The 24518-nt window shown below is 37.7% G+C and overlaps 1 protein-coding gene across 2 annotated transcripts in view; it reads right to left on the bottom strand.

The window, feature by feature from the left end:
* The window catches only part of washc2c (WASH complex subunit 2C), a 116596-nt gene that overhangs the window by 68992 nt on the left and 23086 nt on the right, over positions 1-24518 (bottom strand). For both annotated transcript variants that reach the window (XM_028795927.2, XM_028795928.2), the window contains exons 8-14: positions 23168-23224; positions 19965-20054; positions 19804-19891; positions 12360-12437; positions 8070-8188; positions 5814-5883; positions 4260-4316 (exon numbers count right to left, since the gene is read on the bottom strand). In XM_028795927.2, coding sequence (XP_028651760.1) covers positions 4260-4316; positions 5814-5883; positions 8070-8188; positions 12360-12437; positions 19804-19891; positions 19965-20054; positions 23168-23224 — 559 coding nt within the window. The remainder of the gene's footprint in view (positions 1-4259; positions 4317-5813; positions 5884-8069; positions 8189-12359; positions 12438-19803; positions 19892-19964; positions 20055-23167; positions 23225-24518) is intronic.

The raw sequence follows: 24518 nt of genomic DNA, 5'->3' as shown, positions 1-24518 counted from the left end.
AGCACTGATGCTTGCAGGCTAGTCTAGTGCAGCAGCTGAATCCCAGAGACAGTGATGCTGCCGGGGCCAGCAGTGGTCATGAGCTGGCTGCTCAACGAATATACGGCATTGACTGATCAGCTCTGGCATGCTGGCATATTGCTCTGTGAAGCGACTATAACCGGTTGTGGCGTTCAATGAATGCATGTCGCCAAATATACTCGGCCCCTGCGTGCTGGCAAATTGGACTGAGACACGACTATAGCCGGTTGCAGCATTCAATGAACATACGTCACCGAATATACTCGGCTCCGGCGTGCTGGCAAATTGCATTGGGAACCGACTATAGCCGGTTCGAGCGGTTTAAGGGTTAAGATGTATACTTGATATCATTCTCATAATGATAGAAATTAAAGCATGCATTAAACATGGGGACACAGTGGCGCAGTACTAGCGATGAGCTGGCGCCCTGTCTAGAGATTGTTCCTGCCTCCCACAAGATGCTTGCTGTGCCATGCGTGACCTCCAATGAAATAATTTACTGCAGCAGTACTGTCTCTCTCTCAAATGTACTAACCTCCTATTCCTGTCCTTCTTTTTCTTTCTCCAAATAATCAATCGCCACACGATCAGCTCTGTAATAGATGCCAAGCTATCTGTAAGCTTAGAATGCCGATTCTTCAAAACTTTTATTAAACATTGAAATATCTTCATAGTACATGTTTAATTATTCCATCCATCTATCCATCCAGTGTCGCGCCAGTCCCAGTAAGAATACAGCACGAGGCAGGAACAATCCCTGAATGGGTGCCAGCTCGTTGGAAGTGCTGTGCCACCGTGTCCTCACATCTTTTAATTATTAACAATATACATTATTTTAATGAAGTTTAAAACTTATCTGTATAATGTAATAAACATGCTTTACTGCATTTCTTCTTAAAAATTATATCAAGAGCTCCAAGAAGATAGCACTTGGAAATCTAAATCGACTTAGAAGCCAGTCATCATCATATGTAAATAAGCGCTTTATAAAGTGGCTCAGGTTGTGAAATATTATAACTGTAGTGCAAGTTTACGGTGAGGTGATTGTACTTATAAGTACAAACAGTTCTACCAGGAACAATTGATGGACTGACTGAGTGTATTTAGAGCACTTGGGATGAAACCGTTTCTGAATCGCAAGGTCCTTATGAAAGGTTCTGAAGCGTTTGCCATATGGGAACAGTTCAAAATGATTGCGCGCGTGGCTAAGACAGTGTGTGCTTGATGCTGGATACCGATAATCTGATCAGCTGCTGTACAGCTGTGATTCCACACTCAGATACAGTGGGTTAAATACTCAGTGGTGCACTGGGAATAACAACACTAAAGCAGTGATGATATTTAGAATGGTTTGGCCATTCGGTGCACCATTATATGGTTACGGGTTGATTACAATGAGATGACAAAAAATAATAAACGATATGCGGCTAATTTCAGTGCATTTGATAAAGCCGCGTGAGGGATTTGAATCCAAAAACTAAAGGGAAATCACACAGGAACAGTAGCACTGCTTTGACGCTGGGTGCCACCAGTTTGCAAAACTGAGCGGAGAACTTGCGTACGCTATGGTCTGAGCTACCGTGAAAATGTGTGTGGCTTTACGCCAAGTTTAGGTTTTATACATCACGATTTGAGCATGGAAATGGGAGTACGCAACATTTTAGTGCATACGCACCATTTTTACATGAGGCCCCTGTTGCTTCTTAGTTAAAAAAAAAAAGTGTTATAAACTATATTTGCACTTACTTGCTTAGCAGTCACTTTTATCCATAGCGACTTACAAAAGAGATCAATACAATCAAGTAACATCAGTCTGGGGACCGTTTGAGGACAAGTGTAATAGGACAAAGGTACAAAATTAATCATCTTAAGCAAACAGCACAGAACAGAACCCATTGTTATATACCTGTTACTAATCTAAATGAACCAAACAAATAAACACCGTTATCAAAGCACACTAAATATTCTTTGCAAATTCATCACTCATGACAACATGTGAATACACCAATCATTAAAGCCACTGGTCTAATATTGTGCAGGTCCACCTTAAGCCACCAAAACAACTCTGACCCATCAAGGTGTGGATGCCACAAGACCTCTGAAGGTGACCAGTAAAATCTGGGACCACAGAGGTGGCAGCAGATACTCTTTTAAGTTTTGAGGTGGGCCTTCCATGGATCAGACTTGTTTTTCTAATACATCCCACAGATGTTTGACTGGATTCAGATCTGGTGATTTTGGAGGCCAAGTCAATACCTTGAACTCTTAGCTACATTCTTCAAACCATTCCTGAACACTTTTTTCATTGTAGTAAGGCACATTATCCTGCTGAAAGAGGGCCCTGCCATCAGCAAATACTGTATGTGGTCTGCAATAATCTTTTGGTAAGTGGTATGTGTCGAAGTAACATCCACATGAATTCCAGGACCCAAGGTTTCCCAGAAGAACATTGCCTAGAGCTTCACACTGCCTCCACCAGCTTGCCTTCTTCCCATAGGGCATCCTGCTGCCATCTTTTCCCCAGGGAAATGACACACACACACTCAGTCGTCCAAATTATCTACTTGTAAAAGAAAACGTGATTCATCAGACCACAACACCTTCCTCCATTGTGCACACTGTAGGCGCTTTCAGCAGTGGACAGGAGTAACTCTGACTGGTCTGTGGCTATGTAACCCCATACACAGCAAGCTGCAATAAACTGTGTGTCCTGACATCTTTCTCTGATGGCCAGCATTAAGATTTTCAGCAATTTGTGGTACAGTGGCTCTTCTGAGGGATTGGACAAGATGGGCTAGCCTTCATTCCCCATGCACATCAATGAGCCTTGGACACGCATGACTATGTCACCATTTCACCGGTTATCCATCTTTGAATGACTTTCTTTACGTACTAACCACTGCATACCAAGAACACTCCACAAGACCTGCTGTTTTGGAGATGCTCTGACCCTGTCGTCTAGTCATCACAATTTAGCCATTGTCAAAGCCGCTCAAATCCTTATGGCTTACTCATTTTTCCTGCTTCCAATACACTTTCACAAGAACTGACTGATCACTTGCTGCCCAATATATCTTGCCCCTTGACAGGTGCCATTGTAACGAGATAATCAGTGTTATTCACTTCACCAGTCAAAGGGTTCAATGTTGCGATTGACCATTGTATATTGGGGTAGTACACAGAATAAAATATAAAGTGAGTATACTAGTTTCGAATCACATCCTTTTCACATTAGGTCTACCAACCTGGTTTTAACACCCTGGGTATAACATTGGTGGGTGTTCATTTTGACATTTTACCCATACAGTATTTGTGTTTGCATCACCTGTGCACGTCACACCACAAAGTGATTTGGCTCCAGTTCATGAAGACCCACTTAAAACCTGGGTATGTGATTTAATTAGGATATAATGCAGGTTGAAAATGAGCTGTAAGTCAGATTGGAGTGGTACTGTAAAGGTAGCTGGACTTTGCGCTTGATTGTTTTAGTAAGTAATTTCAAATGTACACAATGTTTGCAAAAGAGATCAACAAAGACTTTTTTAAACAGTTGACAGCAGAGGTGAGGAGTGCAGCTCCTGTAACTGCTTACAAAGCATATGTTCTTAAACCTGTCTGAATTTGGGCTGTATGCAGTTGTGATTCACATAAGTCATTTATGAGAAAGTGTTTTGTATGGTTTGAAAAATTTTTCACAAATGGTTACAGTGGGCTGTTTAAGCAAACACCATTGCACCAGTACATGTATCAGCGATTCTCCAAATGGGACCGCCCCTGTCCCCATTCAATGGAAGAGTCCCAGACAGTGATTCTGCAAGGGGGAACAGGATGAATATCAGTGGCGATTCTCCAAGGGATATCTGGGATAGATAGTGGCAGAGATTCTGGGTCACAAAGACCAAAAAATGGCAAAATTGAGTCGTGAGAAAAGAAAGATTATGAATCACTGTTTTAGAGTACAGCATTTCAGAATTGCATGCACTTCATAGCATGTACTTTATGAAAACATGCAATACAATACATAGAAATAAATGTTATCTGCAAATAATTAATAAAACACATAAGGCAAAAGCTTTGAAAGTTCCTTCATATTCACAGCTTCCTGGAGAACACTAGTAGTGTTCAGGCAAGTGTTACTTTACACAATTCTTGTTAACAAATACAAAGCTTTAGATTAGCAAATCCATTTAAAAAGTTGAATAAATGAAAAAATGCAGTTATGAACATACATAACCTACCTGGGAAAACTGATACAGCACCAGAGGGTATCTTATTAAATGCAGAAAAACTGGGATCTAAAAAGAAAAAGAAACAAGAACCTAGTGTACACTTTCAACATTAAAAGACCAAACTATGAATGTATGCAAATTCTTTTAAATGATTTAAGATTAAGATCCCTTTAAAGAATTCACTTCACCAATAATCTGTGAAAAGTCTAAGTTGGCAGGTTTCTTTTTTACCATAAATCACACATAATTCAATACTTGCATGTGACACAGCAGTCAAAAAGTAAAATTCATAATATTCATTTGTTCTTAGAAATAAATCTTTCCTGAATTCAGGCACAGGATATTTACACAGATGTATAAATGTAAAACAAACAGCAGAATATAAAACCTTACAATACTAACATACAGTAGAAAAGAAAGGTAAGTGGTGATCTATTTTTTTTTAATGTCCAGCAATAAGACCCTTTAAAACATAGGACATGAAGAATGAATACATTATATATAATACAGCGTCAAGAAAAGGTAGTTAATCTTTTTTTTATATATAAAACATTGTCATAATTTAGGATTTTGATGATTTTGACAGTAAATTTCTATTTGTACATATTGCACTCTTTTAGAAAAGTACAGCCAGAAAAGGATGAAAGAAAACTAAAAAACATTACAAAAATGAATCCCTCTTCAGTACTTGATAGAATCAGATCTAAGCAATTACACTAGGGGGTCTTTTTGCATAAGTCTCTACTAATTTTGCACAACGGGATGGAGCACAAATTGCCTATTCCCCCTTTCAAAATTGCTCAAGCTGTGCCAAGTTAGCTGGGTAGCAGCAGTGGACAGCCTTTAAGTCTCACCACAGACATTCAATGTGGTCAGGACTGGGCAACTCAAGAACATCAATTTTCTTCATTTTAAGCCACTTAATTGTTGCTCTGACAGTGTGCTTTGGGATTTTGTCCTGTTAAAAGACAAACCACTTCCACAGTTGAAGCTTTCTTGCAGTGGGGAAAATGATTTTTCTCCAGGATCAATTATTTAGTGTTTTAGATTTATAATTAACTTAGACCATTTTGCAGAGTTCTGTTTTCACTTTGACATTGAAGAGTTTTTTGCTGTTGATTGATGTCAAAAACACTGATTAAATCCACTGTAATTCAATATTGTATGATAATAAAATGTGAAAACTTCTAAGGGGTGAATACTTTTTAATAGGTACAGTAAATGCCTATAAAAGAATGCCATTTCAAAACATCACATCTCCGCGAAACCCAGATGCAAAACAGTAATCAATACAAGTAAATGGAAAGCAGAAAAATATTTCCCAGGTGCCACCAGTACCTGTGTGTGTACCAGCCAGCAAACCAAGACAATGAACATTTACCATGTAGGGGTATGTGAAAAAAGATTCTATGGCGGGGAATGGAAAATGTAATCCTTCCTCTAAATTTTAAAGTAAGAATTAGTCATTCTTTTATTCTACAATAAACTGCAACATTTTAGAGAGTTTCATATTTTAATGAGCACACAATGGGCTATCTGTTTGAAGATTTAACAAAAACTAACCTGCATTATTCATTTGCTTAGTCCAACCTTCATCTCTTTCTTGTTTTGTTGTGTCCACAAAAAGATCACCCTGCAAAAAAAAAAAATTCTATTCTAATCCAAACAAATGCATATTCAAACCACTGCTACACTGCACATTATAAAGAACCCCCCCCCCCCCCCAAAAAAAAATCCCAAAGATGTGCATGTTAGATTAATTGGAGAATCAAATCTATGAACAGTATGTAGTGTGGCACCCGGACAGGGCTCATGCCCGGCCGGGACGCCCAGGAAGACAGGAGGAGGGCTCATTCCTCCTCCGGACCGCAAGGGGGCGTCCGCCCTGGTTGTATTAATAAATAATAATAATTCATTACATTTATATAGCGCTTTTCTCAATACTCAAAGCGCTATCCACACAGGGAGGAACCGGGAAGCGAACCCACAATCTTCCACAGTCTCCTTACTGCAAAGCAGTAGCACTACCACTGCGCCACCTGTGAGGTTGGGGACCACGGGTACAGGGCTTGGAAGCTCTACCCTGTAGGGGCCCATGGCCACCGCCAGGGGGTGCCCCAATGTCTTGGGGACCCTGGACCCCAGCGCTTCCGCCACACCCGGAAGTGCTGGGGGGAAGAAAAGAGGGGAGCACCTGGAGCACATCCGGGTGTGTATAAAAGGGGCCGCCTCCCTTCAGATGGAGACAAGAGTCGGGTGGAAGTTGGATAATGTCGGGAGGAAGGCAAGGAGATGGCCAGAAAAGAGAAAAGGCATTGTTGTGTGGCCAGGACTTTGGGGTCTTTGGGGTTTGTGAGCATAATAACTTTGCAAATATGTATAATAAACGTGTGTTGGGTGACATGAGCGTGTCTGCCTGTCTGTGTCCGGGCCAGTCTCCACAGTAGTCAAGTTACAAACTTTTAATAGACTAATTTGGTATTTAAAAAAGTGACATGCAAACATTTTAACATCAATCCATTCATTTGCTTTAATTATCGGAAGGGCGCAAAGAATGTGATAACTCCGGACAAGTTGCTTGTAGTTGAGTATATTAGCATATTCATTCAAATTCTTCTTCATCCAGGAAATAATTACATTTTCTTTAGGCTAGGATTCAAATGTCTGAACACAATTAAATATTACTTACTGGCAACCCAGGCTTCTGACCCCTGAACCTTGAATTGGTTTTAGCAGGTCAAAGAAGGATGGAAAACAAAAAATGATTTTTTAATAGAATAAACAGTTCATCTATGTGAAGATTATTTTATGGTAATCTACCAAATAAGCACACATATGGCCCTGTCTCATTATATGACTTTATGAGCAATTTTAAGTTGCAGAATTCATTTACATAATTTTAGACTGTCGGAGGCAGGTGCAACATGCACCTTGTGACTACCAGTTGTGTAGTCTAACATCCTCGGTGGATCGGTCCAACTGGTCTACGACTTACCCTGATGAGATCAAACGGATATGATTTTGTCTTAAAGCGCAGGGACGGGTTGTGTGTGTGTATGTGTGTCTGAGAGTTGAGAACCAATGAGCGCTTATTTGGATGTATAATGCACCTAATGCAGCTAAGAGAAATAAGGAATGCGAGGTGAAGGTGATTTTGGCATATTTAGTTGCAAGGCAGAAATACATTCATGGATATGGATTATTTATCGTTTTAATTAGACCCTCCCATTGTACACTCAACTTGGCATACTTTACATCATACCAGCCAGTTAATAACAGGATTTTCCATTTATTGTGGCGCCAGCGCAGTCGACCTCTAGGTGGAATTTGCAGGTTCTCTAGTTTTACTCAAACAACCTCAAAACATACATGTTTGATTAACTGAAGAATCTCAGCTATCATGCATGACAGACTGAAAAAATGTGTGTGTGTGTGTGTGTGTGTGTGTCCTGCAAACAGACTGGAGTCTTGACCCTGCCTAGGTCATACCTTGTTCCAAAATGCTGCCAGCAGAGACTGTAGCCTCTGGCGCAGCTATACTTGGGATACGCACATTTATTTCTTAAATAGATATTTAATTAAAATTAATTTGAGTTTTGATAAAATGTGGAAATTAAAAACCCTTCTTTGAGACAGTATCACATGTAACAAAGCTTTACCAAAAAACAACATTATTGTAAGACCAAACTCTTGTATGACTTTAAATAAAAATAAAAAAATAAAACTTCAGAGTTCTAACATGCAAGTGAATCATCAAAGTCAAGCTGCTAATCTTAGTTTAAAAAAAGATACTTATCCTGAAAGTAATAAGCTATTCACCTCTTCATCATCAAATAGCCCCATTCCTCCACTAAACAAACCATCTCTTCCACCAAAGGCAGATAAATCCTCATCTTCCACGTTTACAGCTTTAAACATTTCTTTATTATCGTCACTATCTAATGAAAGAGAACAGTAAAAAGTTTTCTAAATATCAAATATGACTTTAAACATTTCAAAGGCAGTATCTGAAGGAAAAAAATAATGTTTTCCAAAAACGAAATAGATATAATAAATGGGTTTTGATACAAACTGAAATTTGGACAAGAACAAAATAATTAAGTACATGGCTTAATACCTTGAACAGCAAATTAAACAGCTTTGCTTTTAGTATTTTCAGGGTAACTTTAATAAGTGAATATAAAAATCTATCTGCAGTCTACTCAGATCCTTTGAATTTCAAATTACATTTTAAATATATGACAAAACATGAATTTTTATTTTCATTTCTAAAAATAAAACTTACCAGCTATCTCCTAAACATCCATCCATCCATTATCCAACCCACTATATCCTAACTACAGGGTCACGGGGGTCTGCTGGAGCCAATCCCAGCCAACATAGGGTGCAAGGTAGGAAACAAAGCCCGGGCAGGGCGCCAGCCCACAACAGGGCACGTGCGCACACACACACACACACACACACACACACATACCAGGCACACACTAGGGACAATTTAGAACCAGCAATGCACCTAACCTGCATGTCTTTGGACTGTGGGAGGAAACCGGAGTACCCGGAGGAAACCCACGCAGACACGGGGAGAACATGCAAACTCCACGCAGGGAGGACCCGGGAAATGAACCCGGGTCACCTAACTGTGAGGCAGCAGCGCTACCTGCTGCACCACTGTGCTGCCTCTCTCCTAAACATCATAATTTAAACTATTTTGTTAAAAGAAAAACAGCATATCAGTAGTTGAATAGTTAATCCATCCATCCATCAATTTTCCAACCCGCTGAATCTGAACACAGGGTCACAGGGGTCTGCTGGAGCCAATCCCAGCCAACACAGGGCACAAGGAAGGAAGCAATCCTGGGCAGGGTGCCAACCCACCACAGGACACGGACACACACACACAAACACACCAAGCACACACTAGAGCCAATTTTGAATCGCCAATCCACCTAACCTGCATGTCTTTGGACTGTGGGAGGAAACCGGAGCGCCCGGAGGAAACCCACGCAGACATGGGGAGAACATGCAAACTCCACGCAGGGAGGACCCGGGAAGTGAACCCAGGTCCCCAGGTCTCCCAACTGCGAGGCAGCAGCGCTACCCACTGCGCCACCGTGCCGCCCTGAATAGTTAATGTTAAATATAATTAAGCAATCTTTATTCAACAGCACTGCTCCCAACTTTATCAAAGTGGTCAGATTTAGGGTAGGGGATGCTCGCCTGATAGGCACACCTGGGCACACTGATTGCCAATTTAAACATTTAAATAAGTCAAGTAATGGATCCTCTATATATAATTGATCCAATCCCTATGCTCCAAATTACTAAACTCCTCAATAACCTTTTTTACCCTTCATAAAATTCTAAAATCTAATTTTAATAAAAAAATCATTTATCAAAAAAATCTTTCATACAAAAAAATATTTTTACCCTTTTAACAAAAGGATCCAACACCATCATCTGAATATTATTTTCATCCCTATCTAAATTTTTTCGGCCCTTCATTTTTCATTTAGTCCGTACGGATAATATGTCCCTAATTCCTGGATCCATGTCTGTTCTTTTTTCACTCTATGGGTTTTATTCCAGGTTCCATTCTGTTCTAATCCAAACATCGCGGGTGTGTGGCCCTTATCTGAAAAATGGTTATACAAGATTGTCTGTCTTTTTTGGGTTTCTATCAATCGGAGATGTTGCACAAATCTTAGGCGAATAGTATTTTTTGTTTCTCCTATGTATATTATTTCACAAGTCTTGCATTCTATTCCATAAATACATTTCAAGGAACCCAATTGGAACCTTTGAAAAATAGATCTTTCTTTTTTAGAGAACCTATTAAATTTTAAATTAAAGTTTTTATTTCATCTATGAGCCACAATCAATTTAGTCGATTTTAAAGGAGCATATTCCCGTTGTAATTGACTAAAATTTTGTTTTAGAATATGCACTGTAATTATGGCCCATTCCAAATAAGTAAAAAACATCCGTAATATCTTTTTTGGTTCCACATCCTCCCAAACAACCAGTCCAGAATCCATTGGCATCTCCTTCCTCCTACCATATTCCACCAAGGTGCTAGAGGTCCACATGACCAACCTCCTCAAATTCTTCCATGTGAAACTTGAACACCATGATCATTTATGTTAGTTAGAATGCCTAGAGGGGGCTGGGCGGTCTCATGGCCTGGAACCCCTGCAGGTTTTGTTTTTTTTTTTTTTCTTCTACAGTCATCTGGAGTTTTTTTTTTTTTTTGTTTTTTTCTGTCCTTCCTGGCCATCTGACCTTACTCTTATTCTATGTTAATTAGTATCGCTTAATTTTATTTTTATATTTTGTCTTTTTTTTCTTCATCATGTAAAACACTTTGAGCTACATCATTTGTATGAAAATGTTCTATATAAATAAATATTGTTATTGTTGTCCTTTCAACTCAGGGAGAGTTTGAGTTGGGTGTGGAGGAAAGAGCACTTTAGTTGAACTGGAACTGTTGTGGTGTGATTGTGTCTGGAGGGTTTTGGGCTCAGTAGCGCCCTCAACAGGCCACACTTACAACACTTCTTTCCAAAAAGTTTTAGAGCAAAAGGTATGTATACAGTACTTGGACTGCAGCACTATTCTTTACTTCATTATTACCAGATCATTTTCAGTAAGTGTGCAAGTATAATAGAACAGTATATTATTCTTGTCTTTGTTTTAATAAAGTAGGCCACAGTGCTGGAATCAGTTTCATTATCTTCCTTATAAGCAGTAAATGCAATTTGTTAACACAATGTTAACTTCCTCTCGCATGCTGATGATACTCAAAAAAACTGAACATGCTTCTCAGATTACATCATTAATAGACTGCTTTAGCAAGGTGAAACTGTGCTTTTCTTCAGTAAGTGCCTTAAATGGCTGTTAATCCTGCAAATGGGAAGGCAACTCTGACAAGTGAAAGGGCTTGAATTTAACTTGGGCCCAATCCAATGAAGGCCTTATATTTTAAGCAGATGGAACCTTGAGTTTTCTCCTCCTAAACGCTACTGAAGACCCATTTCAAGCTTAGAAACACTACTCAACATTTAATTCAAAACATTTTAGCAAGGATAATAACTAAAATGAGACTATATGATCATATAACTCAAGATCTTAAATTGCCATCCTGGTCCTTATGCTTACGCTATAGTATACACACATGGTGTAGATCTTCTTAAAATTACTAAGACAAATAAGACCACAGCATGATGTACAATCTTAAAGCTCAGGAATGTTCTACCCATCAAGATTAAAAAACCTGCCTAACGATGACTTAAAAAGAATACTAATTTCCTAAAACCTTTTTTTTTTTCAAAAATAACATTGGTGTGACTGTGACTTATCTATTTGCAATTCTTTTCATACTGGTTTGACAAAGTTAAATGCCAAAAGTTATGTTTTTTTCTCCTTTATGGTAATAATTACAGCTTTCATAACACATTCAGCCATGTTTATTACCACTTTGGCAGTTACAGCTGAGGAATGTTACCTTGTGAACAGCATATGGAGGAGGAATGATTAATCACTAGACTAACTACAAAGCTTTGGCAACAAACTACAAATAGGAAACTATAAATTCCTATTAAATAAGCTAGAGTTCCATACTTAAAAAAGACTAAAAAAAAAGACCAAAGGAGTAAACATTTCATAAACACTAAATGCAAGGTCGAACCAAAACCAAATACAATTATGTTTACATCCACTTTTCTTATTAAAACAAGGAAAATAAAAACAGATAAAATAACAACACTTATAACACTTGTAACCTTCATTTTAATAATGACAGGAAGAAGTATTTATCACTTAGATTGATCAGAGCCCTGCATTTGCTTGACTAAGCACTTTCGTATTTTCTTTACCATGCCCAAAAAAATTGAGCCCAGCAGAAACTGGTTAATTAACCAAAGAAAAAATGCAGAGAGTGGAGATTAGTGTTCATCAATAGGGATGCTATACTATACATGGAGTATGACAAATAAATGTTAAACAAAACCTTTTACAAACTATTAATGACATGCTGAATGCTAATTCTGCCTAAATTTAATGTACTGCCAGGAGAAAAAAATGTAAAAAAAAAAAAGGAGAGCCCAGTCCTACCCTGAAGTTGCTCTTTTTTGGTTGCCTTTTTCCCTTTACCCTTCTTCTTAATAGCAGCTGGCACAGATGAAATTGTTTCTAGAGTAGTGAAAAATATGAGACTTCAATATTTGGGAAGATAAATCATAAATATGAGCAAAGAAAATATATACAGAAGACATACTAATACTATTGAAAGAAACACAGTGTAACACCCTTCCTACAACTAGCTAGTTACAGTATTGGTAGTGTTTATCACCTAAAAGCTTTTTTCAGCTCTAATTTTGGCAGACATGGTGGTGTAGTTGTTAGTGTTGCTTCTTTACTCTGGGTGAACATAAAGACACATACATTTAAGGTGAACTGGTGATTCTAAATGGGCTAATGAGGTTTTTTGAGAGTTTCAAGCAATGGACTGGAGTTGAAACCAGGGCTGGTACTGCACGAAAGACGATTTTGCTGTTGGGATCTGCTCTGGGCCACTGCATTGGCATAAGCAAGCTTAGAAAAACGAATGAATGAATAATTCCAATCATTTTTTTTTTTAACTTGTCAGATCTTTGAAATGGGTGAAGGGTATCACAAAAAAGATGTAAAAGTATAACACATAAACATAATTTGTGATATTCCATTACATATGTTAGGGTAATTTTATTATTACATCTTTTGTAACAGTAACAAACTTATAGCTCTTTAATTTTGGGGACAATTATGAGCAAGTTCAAACCAAAAAACAAATTTTTATACACATATGAATATTGCTTACTTGTACAGGCTGAATGCAAACTATTACAGGATAAGTTCACTATTTTTTCAGTTATTTCTTTATGACCATGGTATACAGGTGAAATTCCATTACAACAAAGTGCCATGGACCTAAAAAATATTTCGTTGTAATGAAAGTTTCATAGTAATGGGATTCCGTTTCTGTCGCTATAGTGCTTTCTTTAACTTTGACGAGAATTTTTCTCAGCATTTCCTTCAGATAATACACTTTCAGGGTGCGATTCAGGGATCTACCACTCTTTTATACACTGACACAGCAATCAGGCAGGGTCACGACCAGGTTAGTGGCCAAGTAATTCCGTTACCTGCATTTATAATGTTCCTTGCATCACCCATCGAGATCTTTTCGGAGTTGCATCGGCAGCGAGCTGCTGCAGCGCTGTGAGCCTGCTGTTACACCGGCAATGGATAAACAATCTTCCACAGACGCGGTGATCACGCTTTGGGACGCTCTTCGGAGTTCTTGCTTTTTCTTGAATGAGTGGGACCACATAAAAACTGCTTTTCTCGACATCTTCAAATGCAGAAGTTTGCATACGTTTGTGTTGAGGCCCCATCGATGGCGAAATTCCGAATTCACTGGCAACGTCTTTTTTCTTTTTGCCAGAATCAAGAGCCGCAAAAATTTCTAATTTTTTTTTTCTAATGTGAACTGTTCTCGTTTTTCTGTGTCTGCCATTTCTATAGAAGGGCAACAATGAGTTAAATTCCAATGGATGTTTTTTCAGATGTTGACAAACAATAAGCAAAAGGTATCACTGAAATCCACAGAAAACAAGCACAGCAAAAAACAGTATGAGGATAGTTCGAAGAAAGAGAAAAATTAACAGTGTTTCTGTTCGGGGATCGTTGTACACAACCGAGCTGTGATCACAGAACTAACTGCTCTGTGGATGATTCATTCAGGTATTTCAAATTCTTTCGGGCACTTTGTTGTAATGAGAGTATCTGCTGAATGTATTTCGTAGTAACAAGATTTCTTTTTTTTTTTTTTATAAATTTATTAATTTTTATTGTAATCATTCCATACAAATAGATCAAGTCATAACCAAACAAAATTGAAGACAAATCAAACCCAACCCCTGAGAAGGAGAGCTTAGCCAAAGGAGAATTGCTTAGGGCTTTTTAATAAGGCAACAATAAACAAAAGAAAGGGAGAAATAAATATATAGGTAAATAAGAAATGGAGAAGGGAATTAAATGCGGTAATAGTTATTTCTCTTATTCTAAAATAATATTGATTAGATCCTGCCAGGTTTTGAAAAAATTTTGTACAGATCCTCTAACTGAGAATTTTATTTTTTCCAATTTCAAATAATATAAAACATCGGTTTCCCACTGACTTATCAGAGGAGAGTTAGGATTCTTCCAATTTAACAGAATAAGTCTGCGTACCAAAAGTGTAGTGAATGCAATCACCGTTTGCTTGTCCTTCTCCACTTCAAGTCCGCCTGGAAGAACACCGAACACAGCTGTTAATGGGTTAGGAGGAACTGTGATACCAAGGCTGTCTGAAAGGCACTTAAAAATTTTGGTCCAAAATGATGTTAGCTTGGTGCAGACCCAGAACATGTGACCCAGTGAGGCAGGGGCTTGGTTGCAGCGTTCGCAGGTTGGATCTTGCCCTGGAAACATTTTGGACAGTTTTAAGCGAGACAGATGAGCTCGATATATAATTTTTAGTTGAATAATTCTATGCTTTGCGCATATGCAGCTTGAGTGAATTCTCTGCTTTGCTACCTTCCACTCCTTTTCTGATATATTGATTAATAGATCTTCTTCCCAATGTCCTCTTGGATCTTTGAAAGGTAGGGACTCTAATAGGATTTTATATAGTGCGGAAATGGTGTTTAACTCCTTGAAATTGAGCAGTATTTTTCCCAGCATTGTGGAGGGTGCGAGGTGGGGAAAATCGAGCAATTTCTGTTTAATAAAATTTCTAATTTGAAGATAGTGAAAGAAATGTGTAGCTGGGAGGTTGAATTTTGAACATAATTCTTCAAAAGATGCAAATATGTTGTCTATATGAAGATCTCTGAGCATTTTAATCCCAAAAGTTTTCCAGATATTAAAAACTGGAAATGTTTACGAGGGTTGAACGAGGTGGTTCTCTTGCAGAGGTGCCACAGATAAAAGATTTTCCATCTTAAAATGCTTTCTAAGTTGGTTCCATATTCTGAGTGAGTAAAGCACAATTGGGTTATTAGTATATTTGCGATAACTTGCATTTATTGGAGAGCAGAGCAGGGAGTATAAAGAAGTACTACAGGATTTTACTTCTATTGCGGACCAAGCCTGTGTATGTTCATATATTTGTGTCCAGGTTTTTATGGCTTGTATGTTTGCTGCCCAGTAATAAAACTGAAAATTAGGTAAAGCCATGCCAACTTCTGCCTGAGGTCTTTGTAGGGCCATTCTTCGGATTCGTGGGTGTTTTGAGTTCCAAATGAATGAGGTTATTGTTGAATCTAACTGTTTAAAAAACGATTTATTGATATATATTGGAATGTTTTGAAATAAAAAAAGAAGTATAGGAAGGATATTCATCTTAATGACGTTAATTCTTCCGGCTAGAGTGAGATGAAGGGTTGACCATCTATGCACGTCTTGCTTAATTTTTTCCATACAGACGGCAACATTTTGTTGATAAAGAGCTTTATATTTACTTGTGATATTTACCCCTTGATATTTAAACTGATCTGCTATGGTAAAAGGTAGGGTGTCCAATCTAATATTATATGCTTGTGAATTCACTGGAAAGAGTATACTTTTATTCAGATTAATTTTAAGACCAGATATCTTTTGAAATTCTGTTAGTGCTGTTAAAACTGCAGGGACAGTGTTTTCTGGGTCTGATATATATAAAACCATACCATCTGCATATAGAGAAATTTTCTGTTCCAGTCCTTCTCTGACGATCCCCTTTATCTGAAAAGAATTTCGGCAGTGAACCGCCAGTGGTTCAATGGCGATTGCAAACAGCAGTGGCGACAAGGGACATCCTTGTCTGGAAACACGTTCTAGTTTAAAGTAGTCTGAGCAAATGTTATTAATACAAACTGAAGCTTCTTGATTGGTATACAGTAGTTTGATCCATGCACAAATATTCAGGTCAAACCCAAATTTCTCCAATGCATTGAAAAGGTAGTTCCATTCAATCATATCAAATTCTTTTTCTGCATCTAATGATAGTAATATCTCTGGGGTGTTTGATTTTGCTGGTAAATATATAACATTAAACAAGCGTCGGAGATTGGAAGATAGGTATCGTCTTTTAATAAATCCAGTTTGATCCTGTGATATTACCGAGGGCAGCACTTTCTCCATCCTTCTAGCTAGAATTTTTGAGAGTATCTTAACATCATTATTCAGGAGTGAAATTGGTCTGTATGATGCACATTGTAACAAGTCCTTATTTTGTTTAGGAAAGACTGTGATTAAGGCTTGACGAAATGTTTGAGGTAGTATTTGGCTGTCTCTAGCTTCTGTAAGTGTTGCCAATAAGAGGGGAGCTAGCTGAGTGGAGAATTTCTTATAAAATTCTACGGGGTAACCATCAGGGTCTGCTGATTTCCCGCTTTGAAGTGACTTTATAGCATCTAGTAATTCTGTTAGCGTCAGAGGTTTATCCAGTTCCTCAGCACTTAAAGCATCTATTTGTGGTGTCTGTAATGTATCCAGAAATGCATTAGATTGTGTGTTGTCTTCTTTGAGCTCAGTAGAATATAAGGATTTATAATAATCTCTAAATGCGTGCATTATATTTTTATGGTCAATAATTTCTTCTCCATTCGTGTTGGTGATTACTGGTATTGCATTGCGAACTTCTTGTTTGTGAATTTGTTGAGCTAAAAGCTTATTAGCTTTTTCTCCGTGTTCATAGTAATGATGTCTAGACTTCTAAATAAGTTGTTCATAGTTGTTAAGATGTTAACTTCTATATGCAGGGCCTGCCTTTTCCTGTGGAGAGCTTCACTTGGGCGCCTGGCTTGTTCTTCATCTATTCTAGTAATTTTGCTTCTTAGCTCTGACACTTTCTTGGTTTCTGATTTATTTCTGTGGGAAAGATATGAAATAATCTGTCCTCTTAAGAAGGCCTTTAGAGTTTCCCAGAGTGTTCCTGCAGAAACCTCTGTGGGCGTGTTTGTCTCTAGGAAGAAGCTGATTTGTTTGCATATAAATTCTGTGCAGTTCTCGTCTGCCAATAGAAGAGGGTTAAGGCGCCATCTGCGAGGTGAGTGTGAGGGGCTTAATGATTTTAGCTCTAAGACTAGAGGGGCATGGTCGGAGATAACAATTGTGTAGTATTTGCATGATTTAATCGTAGGCAGGAAATTATTATCTATAAAAAAATAATCAATTCTTGAGTAGCTATAATGCACTGGTGAGTAGAACGAATATGTTCTTGAGTTTGGGTTAAGAAACCTCCAGGGGTCTGATAAGTTGTGGTCATTTAAAAACTGTGTAATTGTCTTTGCAGTATTAGATGTCGTCCCCCCGTCACAGGAGTCCTATCTAAGAGTGGATTTAAAACACAATTAAAGTCCCCAGCCATTATAATTTTATGAGTGTTCACATTAGGAATGGATGCAAATAGATTTTGCATGAATTCCTTATCATCGACATTGGGTGCATAAACATTTATCAAAATCATTTTACTGTTATATAAGTTGCCCATGACCATCACATATCTCCCTTCAGGGTCCGATACTACATCTGATGCTACAAATGGAACTGTGCTGTGTATGAGAATTCCCACCCCTCTAGTTTTCTTTGTAAAGCTAGAATGGGACATTTGGCCAGTCCAGTAACAAGATTTCTATAGACTCTGTCATATGGGAAAACTGTCGGGACTGTAAAAATACTTCGTTGTACTGTAATGAAAATTTCATTGTAATGATATTCATTGTAACGGAATTTGACCTGTATATTAATTTGCCACATTAAATTATGTTCCTAAAATGGAGCATTTTTTATACATTTTAAAATATCTAGCCTGCTATTGCTTTTTAAAATGAGAGTGAAGGGTACCAGTATCCAAATATGAAAACAAATGCCTTAAACTTACCAAATATGATCATTTCTCAAGCCAAGGGTGTTATCGACGATTGATTCACATCTTATGACTGCACACATGTTGCAAAATATCATGTATATTTTATTATATGAAAGGAAAAAAGCAAAACTGTTTTGTGAGATTCAGACATTTTAAAAGGAAACCAACTATGCACTTCACCTTTTTACTCATCTTCCTCTACGCAAACCTTTCATCTGCAAATGGTGTGGTTTCCTTCAGGATATACTTTTCACCTCTAAAAATCATCTCCAAGGGTTGTTACAGACATTATTGCACATTGATACCCAGGATGTGAATTGCTGTCTCTGTTCTGCAGACGACTAAACACACAATTACTCAAAGTCTTTACACTTCCACACAAAAGATGGATGGATGGATGCAGTTTTTTAGTAACTGAAAAACAATACTGACACATTTCCAGGATTCAGTGTTAAAACAGATAATCTTTTACAGTTAAACACACTGAATGACAGGAATCAATCCATAAATATTATCTTTTTTTTTTAGTGTTGGGAATATACCTCTGTATGATTCATATGCATGACAGCATTTGGTGTATGCACCCGCCCTTCACCTCCATTTTACAGAACATGAGCAGGTTAGGTATTTTGATTTTGAAAAGAGAAAAAAAATTATAAAAAAAAAATGATCCACTTTAGAACATAATTTCATGTGGCAAACGACTATATATCATGGCTGTGCAGAAATAACCTCAATTTAGGTAAAAAAAAATAACAAACCTATCCTTTAATTCCTAAAAGTACTGAAAGCCATAAAACAACAGCTGAACAATCCGCTACATTAAATATTTGAACATAATCATTAAAAATGAAAGTGCTGCTATACTTCATTATTGAATATAATTAATTCTACTTTCATTTAGGAATATGACAGTGGTAAAGTGGAGGGATTATGTACAGTGCTATGAACACATAACAAAGAGCCTCAGAACTTTACAAAAAGAGCAGTATTATAAAAAGAGAACCTGAGTGAACATGCAATACAGTTTTTAAATCATACTTCCATTATTCAAGGGACAAGGTTGCACAATATCCTTCTCACCATGTGAAAAAGCAATTGCTCCACAGTTTCAATAATGGGCAAAACCTGCCCCAGCATATCAATGGGGTTTAATTCAGAACTCTGACTAGGCCATTCCAAAACTTTAATTTTGTTTCTTCCAAGTCGTTCAGTTGTGTTTTGGGTCATTATTCAGCAGCATAAACACAATTACAATTCAGCTTCATGTCAAGGACAGATGACTGTATATCCTCTTTAAGAATATTCTGGTAAAATACAAAATTATTTTTTCCAACAATAATGGCCAAGTGAACTTGCCATACCTCTAAAACATTTGTGTACCACTGGATACATTGAGACCACATTATTGACTGTAAGAAAAAGGTGTGAGGTGATATTTTGGAAATAACAGTTTTTATGAAGTCCCCTAATTTGCAATTCCCTGGGATCTCTAATCATGTAATCTGATACTCAAATTACAAGATCAGCAATAGCAGTCATCAAATTTGACATCCCTTCTCACTACAAGTCATGAAGTGTGACAACAGCTTTAATAGAACAAAATTTACCAGTATCATTTACCTGCTTGGTCTTTATCCTCCTTGTTTTGTACATCATCTTTGATTCGGGCAGCAAGTTCATCCACAAATGAGGATGAGCCAGTCATCTTCTAGATTAGCAAACAGTATTTATTAATATAAAATACAAAACATATAGTAAAGAAAAAATATTTCTTTTATTACCTTTACTTCTTCTTCATCTTCTTCATCTTTGTCTGAATCGCCAAAAATGTCAGAGTCCTCCTCCTCATCATCACTGATCATTGATGACTTCTATAACACAGAGTGAGATATTAAACATTTCACATACATTTTAAAAATCATTTCACAGTATGGGTAAATACCAACAGTACTCTGTTATAACTAATGAAGAAACCAAACCAACCACATAGAATTGATGGATGTACAAAACCATTAACTTTCATTTTATGTAGGAAATGAGATTCTAATCTTGTGATAAGCAGGGATATGCACCTACAAGATATGGGATGACACAATGGTACAGTGGTTAGCACTACTGTTGTCATGAGGGCAAAACAGTTCACACAACCACTCATTATTCCGTCTTAGAAGATCTTGTCTCCCTATGTAATCAGGAAATGCAAACCTTTGGAAGAATATAAGAACATGGTCAAGTCTAAACTAAGGTTAAGGGATAACTAGATTTGTCTATAAGGCAATATAACCAAAACAATGTGGTAGTTGTGCAAAAATATGTCAGTTATCTCCTGATGTTGGCAATCACTAGCAGGTAATCTTGCAGTGATCCAAGCAGCTTAGCTACACAAGTAAGTGGACAACATTATCAGTAGCAGGCTATGGAGTGGGAAATACATGTAAGTTGGTCACTGTCAGGTAGCTCAAGGACTGGCCAATAGCTTCCTGGGGTACTGGCATTGAGAAATGGGTGCAAAGACTGCTTGGAAGGCCAGGTCAGATCAAGAGCACTGTGCAGGCTTATTATCAAAAGAGTGACAAAGTAGCATTGTCATGTTTACAGGGTACACCTCACCTTGGATCAAAAAAGCTACATGTATAAAAGGCAGGAATAGGGGTGGGCGGTATGACCAAAATTCTATATCACGGTATTTTTCTAAATTATCCCGGTTTCACAGTATTCGACGGTATTTTTTTCCCCATGCATGAGTGGATGTTAACCACATTTTCCACTGCAATTACTGGCTAAGAATAACCTATTCCACTGTCAAGAGTATTGTACATTGTACAAAAAAAAAACATTTTAATGTGCACACAAGTATTAATACAGGTTTGCATGGCCCCATAAAGTGATAGTTTTCAAGGGGGTGGCACTAATGGAGAAGGTATCACATTGCATGACAGATGCAGTCAAAATATAGAACCTTTTTATTGAACAAATTTTGCAAAAACAAACTGTAATTTTGACAACATATTTTCAACCATACAAAGAGGCATTTAGACTTAGTAAAACATCCAGAAGTGCTTGTCAAAAATTGTATTGCACCGAATATGTCTTAGAAAAGGAATAATTAGTAAATATTTTTTGTAAACCAACTACACTTTCTGTTAATGTTAACAATCTCTGTCAACTGACACGTTAAAGTGACTTTTTAAACAACTTTATCATCATTAAACTGCATAATATTTAAACTAATAAATAATAATAAAATAAATAATAGTATTATTACTGATAGTTGCACTATTACTTCAAGACTTCAAGCCCATGTGCATTACACAGTATTCACCAAATTAAAATAAAATAAAACAAGTGCAACTTGGTGATGACATCTTTACCAACTGAACCATCATTTAGGCAAACTGCATTAATATGGACCTTGCTTCAAGCTAAGCTATACTGGGAAGAAAAAAACAAACTATATGTCGAGAACAAAGTCAACATTTCCACTTTATTCTCGCCGTTTATGTTGAGATTAAAGTCGACATTTCCACTTTATTCTCATAGTTTACTTCATAATTAAAGTAGAATGTCGTAAACTAAACTTCTTCCTAAAATCAATGTTTAATCAATTACTTAATTTACCCTGTCATAAATTAATGCAGCACATTAAATGCTTTGTGTTACGTTCCCCGACCCAGTGGTTAATCACTACGCTTCTTAAACTGACTTCTTCCACACTAAGAGAAGACAGCGATCACCATACAGAATCCATTCACTTCATGATATTCCTGCTTTCTGAAAATTTAGAATGCTAAGATAAATACTTGATATCATTTTCATGATGAAATGCATTAAAGCATGCATTAATCATATGGGGGCACGGCGGCGTGCCTGCCTTGCATTTGCATGTTTTTCTGGTGCAGTATTATCCAGTAGTATAGAAACAGTATTTATACATCTGACCTTTTAAAACTAAAGTATCTCCAGGCGACGGACGTGACTCCTTTTTTTAGGCAAAAGTTCTTCTGTTCATCATGTTCAACTTTACTTTTAGTTCAGTTTCAGAATGCTCTCTGTCCATTTTCACCGCGCAGCATACCTATGCTACCGCCCACTATTTGGTGGTGTAGCAGTGAAAAAGAGCCCTAGTGCAACAAATCTGTGTTTAGCGGTGTAGCAGTGAAAAAGGTCCCCACTTGAACAGTTTCCTGCTGCGCCACGTTCTGAACATCGTTTAGGCAATTTAAACCGGTGTTGTGGTGTAAGAAAAATCCATATCATAAAAAAAATAAAAAACGGTTTTCGGTATGAACCGGTATACCGCCCAGCACTAGGCAGGAATACTTCCAAATGCATATATACACACTTATATTTACAGTATCTTACATATACAGTGTATATGTAAAATACTGTACAGTATATACAGTAAGAAGTCAAGCAAAATGACACCTTTATTGGCTAACTAAAAAGATTACAATATGCAAGCTTTCAAGGCAACTCAGGCCCCTTCTTCAGGCATTACATCTTGCTTGACTTCTATCTATCTACTGTACAGTGTGTGTGTGTATATTACATACATACATACATACATACAGTGGCGGCACGGTTCGCTTCCCGGGTCCTCCCTGCGTGGAGTTTACATGTTCTTTCCGGTTTACTCCCACAGTCCAAAGACATGCAGGTTAGGTGCATTGGCAATTCTAAATTGTCCCTAGTGTGTAATTGGTGTGTGTGTGTGCCCTGCGGTGGGCTGGAGCCCTGCCCGGGGTTTGTTTCCTGCCTTGCACCCTGTGTTGGCTGGGATTGGCTCCAGCAGACCCCCATGACCCTGTAGTTAGGATTTAGCGGGTTGGATGATGGATGGATATATACACACACACACACATACATACATACATATATACATATGCACACACATACATACATATATACATATGCACACACATACATACACACTGTACAGTAGACAGACAGATGGCTAGAAATATTCATACACACAATTACATACTTGTATAGAAATGCTTTTAGCTTCATCCTCCTGTTCATTCAGGTCTTCATCCGAGTGCTGTTTTGCAAAAAACAGAACAATCATTACTGAGGGAACTAAAGAACCTAAAAATTAAATACAAGGAAAAGTGTAATTTTAAAACAACACAAGAAATTTCATTGTTTTCATTCATAAAACTTTATTACCCTTTAAAGTTAGTTAATGTAAACTTGAAAGTATTAAGTGCTGCAAAAAGATCCTAAAGAATAAATAATTTGTAAAAATGTAAAGCAGCATTATATAAGAACTTATTGAAAGCTACTACAAAATATTACCAGTTTTATACAGGGAATGACAGCTTGGACATTGATATTATGTACATATTGAACATATACAGTCATGGTCGAAATTATCAGCACCCCTGGAATTTTCCCAGAAAATGCACCATTTCTCCCAGAAAATTGTTGCAATTACAAATGTTTTGGTATACACAGGCTTGTTTATTTCCTTTATGTGCATTGGAACAACACAAAAAAACAGAGAAAAAAAAGCCAAATCTGACATCATGTCATACAGAACTCAAAAACCGCGCTGGACAAAATTATTGGCACCCTCAACTTAATATTTGGTTGCATGCTCTTTGGAAAAAATAACTGAAATCAAGCGCTTCCTATAACCATCAACAAGCTTGTTACACCTCTCAACTGGAATTTCCGACCACTCTTCTTTTGCAAACTGTTCAAGGTCTCTCAGATTTGAAGGGCGCCTTCTCCCAACACCAATTATGAGATCTCTCCTTAAGTGTTCAATCGGATTAGATCTGGACTCATTGTTGGCCACTTCAGAACTCTCCAGCGCTTTGTCTTCAACCATTTCTGGGTGCTTTTAAAGGTATGTTTGGAGTCATTGTCCTGCTGGAACACCCATGACCTCTGACGCAGACCCAGCTTTCTGACACTGGGCCCTATATTGCGCCCCAATATCTTTTGGTAGTCTTCAGATTTTATGATGCCTTGCACACAGTCAAGGCATCCAGTGCCAGAGGCAGCAAAACATCCCCAAAACATCTTAGAACCTCCACCATGTTTGACTGTAGGTACTGTGTTCTTTTCTTCGTAGGCCTCATTCCATTTTCTGTAAATAGTAGAACGATGAGCTTTAGCAAAAAGCTCTACCTTGGTCTCATCTGTCCACAAGACGTTTGCCCAGAAGGATTTTGGCTTCCTCAAGTACATTTTGGCAAACTCCAATCTGGCTTTTTTATGTTTCTGTGTCAGCAGTGGGGTCCTCCTGGCTCTCCTGCCATAGCGTTTCATTTCGTTCAGATGTCGACGGATAGTTTGAGCTTACACTGTTGCACCCTGAGTCTGCA

Source organism: Erpetoichthys calabaricus, chromosome 2 (assembly GCF_900747795.2).
Source record: "Erpetoichthys calabaricus chromosome 2, fErpCal1.3, whole genome shotgun sequence".
NCBI classification, from domain to species: domain Eukaryota; kingdom Metazoa; phylum Chordata; class Cladistia; order Polypteriformes; family Polypteridae; genus Erpetoichthys; species Erpetoichthys calabaricus.
This window is presented reverse-complemented; position numbering and strand designations above follow the sequence as displayed.